At 40.5% G+C, this 7,231-nt stretch overlaps 1 protein-coding gene across 2 annotated transcripts; it reads right to left on the bottom strand.

Moving 5' to 3' along the window:
* Positions 1–227: 227 nt before the first annotated feature.
* On the bottom strand, positions 228–5,036 carry masp2 (MBL associated serine protease 2). 2 transcript variants are annotated; one of them, XM_047354781.1, is made up of 7 exons: positions 4,975–5,008; positions 4,609–4,667; positions 4,315–4,537; positions 4,055–4,232; positions 2,537–2,668; positions 937–1,133; positions 228–761 (listed from the first exon to the last, which is right to left on the bottom strand). In XM_047354781.1, the coding sequence occupies exons 2-7, from the start codon at positions 4,614–4,616 to the stop codon at positions 594–596; spliced, it is 906 nt and encodes a 301-aa protein (XP_047210737.1). In that variant the 5' UTR covers positions 4,617–4,667; positions 4,975–5,008; the 3' UTR covers positions 228–593. The 2 variants fall into 2 exon arrangements, with proteins under 2 accessions (XP_047210737.1, XP_047210817.1); XM_047354861.1 differs by lacking the exon at positions 4,609–4,667 and having other exon boundaries at positions 4,975–5,036.
* Between the last annotated feature and the right edge of the window lie 2,195 nt (positions 5,037–7,231).

The raw sequence follows: 7,231 nt of genomic DNA, 5'->3' as shown, positions 1-7,231 counted from the left end.
TGGCTGCTTCTCAGATTAATGCTCTCCTTGTATATGCAGTGTAGTTGGAAACCCGTGACCTGGTAAATATGCATGTACTCTTCATTTTTGGATGGTGGATTGAACAGTGTTCTGTAAGATGTTTTGTAACATAAACGTCTTTAAACTTCACAGCTTTATCCTTGAGCTCTCTGCTGTGTTCTTTCATTTTCATGATGCTGAAAAGAACAGCTGGATTTATACTAAGATTACAATACACACAGGGGGACTTTATTTACTGACAATGTGACTTTTTAAGGTTCTTATTCCGGACTACCCGATTAAACAGGGTTGAATACAAATGCATGACAAACTCAACATTCTGAGAAACCTAACGTTTTGTTGGACTATCACATAAATTCTTAAAGAAATATATTGCAGTTTGTGGTTGTAACATAAAAAAAAAAAAAGTTCAGCGGTACATGATGCTTTGGCATGGCTGCATTTAAATTTCAATGTACTGGTGCAAAAGGAAATAACGTAAACTCAAAGCTGTTATGAATATCAACAGCAATATTTAGCAAAAAACTGAAACCTTGGAGAAGAAAATATGGTCTGGGCAACAAGCCTTCAGTTTATGCGAGAGATTCAGCTTTGGTACTGGTGTATTTGATCTTCCATCCCTTGTTTTTCCCACTAGAGTCAGACCTGAACGCCACATGCACTTGGTAACTTCCAGTATCTATGGAGTCTGGTGGTGCTGAGCCACAGAACGGTCCATACTCTTGTCCAGTTGTTGAAATCTAAAGAAAAAAGAGATATCCAAAAGAAAAAAGAACAATGTTGATTCATTAGGTCCTTGACTGATATAAATCAGCTGCTAGAGGTTAAGTCAGTGACAGACCATCTTCAAAGCCGTGAGGAGGAATACATTCCTTATTCATCGTCCTGTGTAAATTAGACTCATGCAAGACCAACCTTTAACATATCATACGGACAGGGGACATCAGGGTGTCCCTCTACATCAAAAGGTTCCAGGAAACCCAGGATGATTCTGGAGCCCCCTGGCAGACTGATGGTGTGGTCACACTGGCTCATGGGTGGGTAGGGGTTTGGGTAAAAAGGACTAGTCAGAACTCCAGATGCTGACGTCAACACCTGGCTTTTGCAGGGCACTGTAAAGGAAACACGGATTGGACCAAAATGTGCTCATTTAGGACCTAAGTGAAATAATTTATTCACAGGGTTCTTATATTAGGTTCTCTATGAACTGATGGCAGTGGGATGGTTTTAAATTTGGAACCTGCTAACAGTAAGGGATTGATAGACAGAAGGACGGATGGACAGACCACAGACGGGTGAACATAATGGACAGGGTAGTATATTTCCAATGATCAAGGTTTCTTCAGATTTTACGTTGTAATTCCATATTTTTACACTCCATTTTATCAGAGCTTTGTTCATTATTTTTGCACATTTTCAAAGTATAAACGCAGGAGTTACTGTGAATTTACTGTGTATTTCTGCAGAGTTGGGGGTTAAATGCAGAACTGGCAAAAATCACATTCACGGACGGACGGACAGACAACTTTTAGACAACAGTCAGAAATAAAATAAAGTCTGGCAAATATATTGAAAATACTTTTTGTACTTTTCCAGAGAGAATAGGAACTCTGTTCCCAGTGTTGAACCTTCAGTGAATGATACTCAATTCTTAAAATCTGCTTTTCCTTCAACTGCTGTGTCATAACGCCTTTTTAGAGGAAGAAAATAACATTTCCCACTGAACTGCTCTCTCCACCGGCAGCATAAAGGATGATACTCATTTGATGCGCGTTATTGGCCTGGCAAAGTGTGCAGATGAAGTTATGGACAAAAACAAATGAGCTTCTGCAAAGAGGCAGAGTTGCTGTAATTTATATAATTAGTACAATCTGTGGGCAGATAATCATTTTTGTCTATTCATTGCATGATTTGTTGTGCCACCATTTTTCCTCTGGCAAAGTATAATAATTTAAGCCGCATCAGCTGGTAATTGTGATTAATTACCTGTTGCTGGTTCACTGTAAGTGCCACGCACAGGTATCAATTTTTATAGCCATTTTGAAGTCGCTTTTCCCTGAGGAATCGGCTGTGATTAACCTCACCGTGCACCACCTGCCAGAGATCTGCAGCCTTGTACATCAGTATTTCTTTTCAGCCTGAAATTACCGTATTTTACATTATAAGATCCAACATTTTACACTTACAACATCACCAATATTAAAAGTCAGAAAACTATTTTCTGTGGTGATGTACAATGATTTCACATAAATTGAGGGATCTTACTTTATGCAGACTATACTATCTGGCTTAAATTTCCATTGATTTCTTACTGTTGTGTTAGTAAGCAATCCTGAGGACTTGTTCTCACAACCTGTCTCAAACAGGTCTACTGTTGAGAGGCTCAGCATGGGTTTATTTACTCTCTTTACAACAACTAATGCAGTCATACCCTCATGCCGAGCTCACAACTCATTGTGCACATCTGTGCCTCTTTGATTGCTCTTAAATGAACATGAGCTTGAGTTGCTCTTACCTGTGCAGGATCTCTTGTTGTCATGGAGAAGGTATCCCTGCTTGCACGTGCAGTAATAGCCGCCAATGCAATTGTGGCAGAAATGATCACACACTCGCTCGCCATCTACCTTGGATAGGCACTCATTGATATCTGGAAGAGACCGACACAGGATGCTGGTTTAACGTCAGCAAGTACATTTGTGCCTGTCCATCTACAAGCACACTTAAAATGCATGATGCTGGACTGTCTTAATGTGATATGTAAGCCTGGAGGGTCCCTTGAGTCTTGTAATTGTTTCAAATGTGATTACTTGTTTGCATGCATCTCCCTGAACAGCGTAAGCCACCATTGCTTTTGCAGATGAGGTTTACTAAGAGTTAATTTATTTCCATCACACTATGTAATATCAGTTAGCTGAAGTTCTGTGTTACAGCAGGCTGGATTGTGATTGGATCTGCCAGTTAAAACCACCTGGATGAAAATTATACATGAAGGTGTAAGTCCTTCCACTCAAAGAAATAAAGGATCTCTGACACAGTTGTCTTTCAGGGTTCCTTTGCTGTCTATATTGTCTAGACATTTTTTACATGTATCAACAAAGAAGCCATTGGTCGCCTTCAGTTGGTTCAAAGCTCTGCAGCAAGACTCTTAACTGGAACAAACACAAGAGTTCACATCACTCACATTTTAATGTCTTTGCACTGGTTACCTGTTTATTGTAGAACATAGTAAAATTCTTGGACAAGCTCCTTCTCATGGTTACTGACCTGTGTATACTCCACCTCAAGAACTTGGGTCTTTAAAGTGATAGAACACTGAAAGGGATTGCTCTGTCCAGACTGTTGCGCCTCTGCTATGGAGCAAGCTTCCTTTGTTTTTACATTGTATTGAGAGTCTGGACTCTTTCAACTAGCAGCTGAAGACATTCTTATTCAAACATGTTTTTCCTCAAGATCTTTTTAAACATTACTTTATATTTGTGAATAATTATCTGTGTTAATTTTGTCTTTTTATTCATGTTTTGATCTTCATGCTCTGATTGTTAAGAACTATTTTCATCTGCAAAAGGTGCTATATAAATACAACTTTAAAACATCTGCCACAAGATGTCAAGTCAACCAATAACAGGTAAAAGAAAAGCTTGTGAAAAAAATATTTTATTTCATTCCGCTAGTTTTATTTAAAATTTAATTATTTCAAACTTTAGAGGTAACACAACCAAACCTTTAAGGCCTTAACAGAACACCTCTTTCTATTCAGACATTTGGATGGACTCTGTTTACAAATTAAGGGATTTCAGTAGCCGCTGAGTGCACTGGATTTTATTGAGGGCTCTCAGAGTAAAGGGGGCTCTATACAAACACAAATACACACCACAAACATTCTATTATTTTTGTTCCACCTCAAAAACTGGGGCTACTTTGGTGCACCTACGATGATCTAATCATGCTATTATTTCCACATGAACTTCAACAGTTAATTTTGGCTGCCGGTATTCTATCTGCCTTCTGGGAACATCACCTTTTTTTACATCACCTTCTGAGGTGTAAAATGCTTGGAAGCCGGTGAATCGACCTTCGTTAGAGTAGTCACTCCTAAAGACCACTGACATGACGTTCCCGGCTGACATGATGACGGTGTTCCTGGGGGTGCTTTCGTGGTTCTTCTCCTCGTCGCCACAGAACCGCAGAGTTTCATTCCCTTCAACCAAAACCTGTTTTGGCAGAGTTAGAGGCATTTAGGTGAGCGAGATGTTTCAGGGTGCATAACTGGATCTTTGTTCAGAGGCAGCTCACCTGGATGTGGTCGTATTCACACTGATTGGAGGGCTCCAAGCTGAAGTGGGTGAAGTAGAGCTTGATCCGGTGGCCGTAAGGGGCGGTTATGTTCCACACGATGTGCTGGTTGTCATGGTATGGCTGGGGGAATTCAGGGGTAGCAAAGCTGCCATATAACCCAGTCATTTCCACACTTAGTGAGACACCAAGGACGGGAAACAGGACAAATGCACAGATGCCTCTGCAGAAAATTAGGTAGGATAGAAGCAGGTTAGAGGTTTATGCTCTTAAAAATGAAGAGCTGACACTCACCTTATCATGCTTGCTTCACAGCGCTCAGACGCTGCCTGTTTTGGAACAGTTTACTTTGCCTAATAGGGAGGTAAATGAACTCAGCTGTCCCAGCAAGCAGACATTTAGGTAAACAAAGTGAGACAGACACATAATCTGTGTGTCCTCATCCCCCACCTTCTTCTGTCACACAACTCCATCAGACCGATGCATGTCACAACTGTTTATCAAACTGTACTTTATCAAATCAGTTCATGAATGGAATATCATATAAATTTAGGGCTTTTAATCATTTATTTTAAGCATTTCTTTTGGGGGGTATATCAAAAATACAGCACACAACAAAAACACAGCAGGGATGAATCATAAGTACAGTCCAAAACTTACATGAACTCTGCAGGTCACTTAAGGCAAAAACGTAGCAAAAACGTAGCATAGTCTCCAAACGAAGCATAGACAAAGCATAGACATGGTAGGGAATGGGGTAGTAACAGAACAAACCAGCAAGGAACTAAGCAAACAGAACTACTAATATACACAGAGCACAAAGAGGGGAACAAAAGGCAGGTAATCAAAGAAACAGGGAACAGGTGTGACATGGACGCAGGGAGACAGAGGGAGCAGGTGAACCTAATAAGACTAAGACATGAGGAAAGGGACTGATTAACAAAACAGTGAAACAGACCTAAACGAAAACTACAGACCAAGATAAAACAGAATCAAGAATAAACATGAACTAAAGGAAACTGAGAACTGGAGGTAGCACAACAACCTAAGATCTAAGGACTAGCAAAAGAAACCATAAAGTCCACAAATGTCACTCCATGACAGTTCTATGGTTTCCTGCTACAGACCCAGCTTTTTAGTGTAGTCCATACATTTTCAAGAGGGCCTGTACATATATATCCACAATATATATATATATATATATATATAATTATTATGACTTTCATGCTGATGATGACTGCATGTAAAATCCTCACCGCATATGTGATATATACAGGTCCTTCTCAAAATATTAGCATATTGTGATAAAGTTTATTATTTTCCATAATGTAATGATGAAAATTTAACATTCATATATTTTAGATTCATTGCACACTAACTGAAATATTTCAGGTCTTTTATTGTCTTAATATGGATGATTTTGGCATACAGCTCATGAAAACCCAAAATTCCTATTTCACAAAATTAGCATATCATTAAAAGGGTCTCTAAACGAGCTATGAACCTAATCATCTGAATCAACGAGTTAACTCTAAACACCTGCAAAAGATTCCTGAGGCCTTTAAAACTCCCAGCCTGGTTCATCACTCAAAACCCCAATCATGGGTAAGACTGCCGACCTGACTGCTGTCCAGAAGGCCACTATTGACACCCTCAAGCAAGAAGGTAAGACACAGAAAGAAATTTCTGAACGAATAGGCTGTTCCCAGAGTGCTGTATCAAGGCACCTCAGTGGGAAGTCTGTGGGAAGGAAAAAGTGTGGCAGAAAACGCTGCACAACGAGAAGAGGTGACCGGACCCTGAGGAAGATTGTGGAGAAGGGCCGATTCCAGACCTTGGGGGACCTGCGGAAGCAGTGGACTGAGTCTGGAGTAGAAACATCCAGAGCCACCGTGCACAGGCGTGTGCAGGAAATGGGCTACAGGTGCCGCATTCCCCAGGTCAAGCCACTTTTGAACCAGAAACAGCAGCAGAAGCGCCTGACCTGGGCTACAGAGAAGCAGCACTGGACTGTTGCTCAGTGGTCCAAAGTACCTTTTTCGGATGAAAGCAAATTCTGCATGTCATTCGGAAATCAAGGTGCCAGAGTCCGGAGGAAGACTGGGGAGAAGGAAAAGCTAAAATGCCAGAAGTCCAGTGTCAAGTACCCACAGTCAGTGATGGTCTGTGGTGCCGTGTCAGCTGCTGGTGTTGGTCCACTGTGTTTTATCAAGGGCAGAGTCAATGCAGCTAGCTATCAGGAGATTTTGGAGCACTTCATGCTTCCATCTGCTGAAAAGCTTTATGGAGATGAAGATTTCATTTTTCAGCACGACCTGGCACCTGCTCACAGTGCCAAAACCAGTGGTAAATGGTTTACTGACCATGGTATCACTGTGCTCAATTGGCCTGCCAACTCTCCTGACCTGAACCCCATAGAGAATCTGTGGGATATTGTGAAGAGAACGTTGAGAGACTCAAGACCCAACACTCTGGATGAGCTAAAGGCCGCTATCGAAGCATCCTGGGCATCCATAAGACCTCAGCAGTGCCACAGGCTGATTGCCTCCATGCCACGCCGCATTGAAGCAGTCATTTCTGCAAAAGGATTCCCAACCAAGTATTGAGTGCATAACTGTACATGATTATTTGAAGGTTGATGTTTTTTATATTAAAAACACTTTTCTTTTATTGGTCGGATGAAATATGCTAATTTTGTGAGATAGAAATTTTGGGTTTTCATGAGCTGTATGCCAAAATCATCCGTATTAAGACAATAAAAGACCTGAAATATTTCAGTTAATGTGCAATGAATCTAAAATATATGAATGTTAAATTTTCATCATTACATTATAGAAAATAATGAACTTTATCACAATATGCTAATATTTTGAGAAGGACCTGTAGTAGTTTGAATGATTTTGACATTCCTTTCACG

The sequence above is a fragment of the Girardinichthys multiradiatus genome, chromosome 1, assembly GCF_021462225.1.
Source record: "Girardinichthys multiradiatus isolate DD_20200921_A chromosome 1, DD_fGirMul_XY1, whole genome shotgun sequence".
Classification (NCBI taxonomy): Eukaryota; Metazoa; Chordata; class Actinopteri; order Cyprinodontiformes; family Goodeidae; genus Girardinichthys; species Girardinichthys multiradiatus.
Note: the sequence above shows the minus strand (reverse complement) of the source record. Positions and strands in the feature narration are given on the sequence as shown.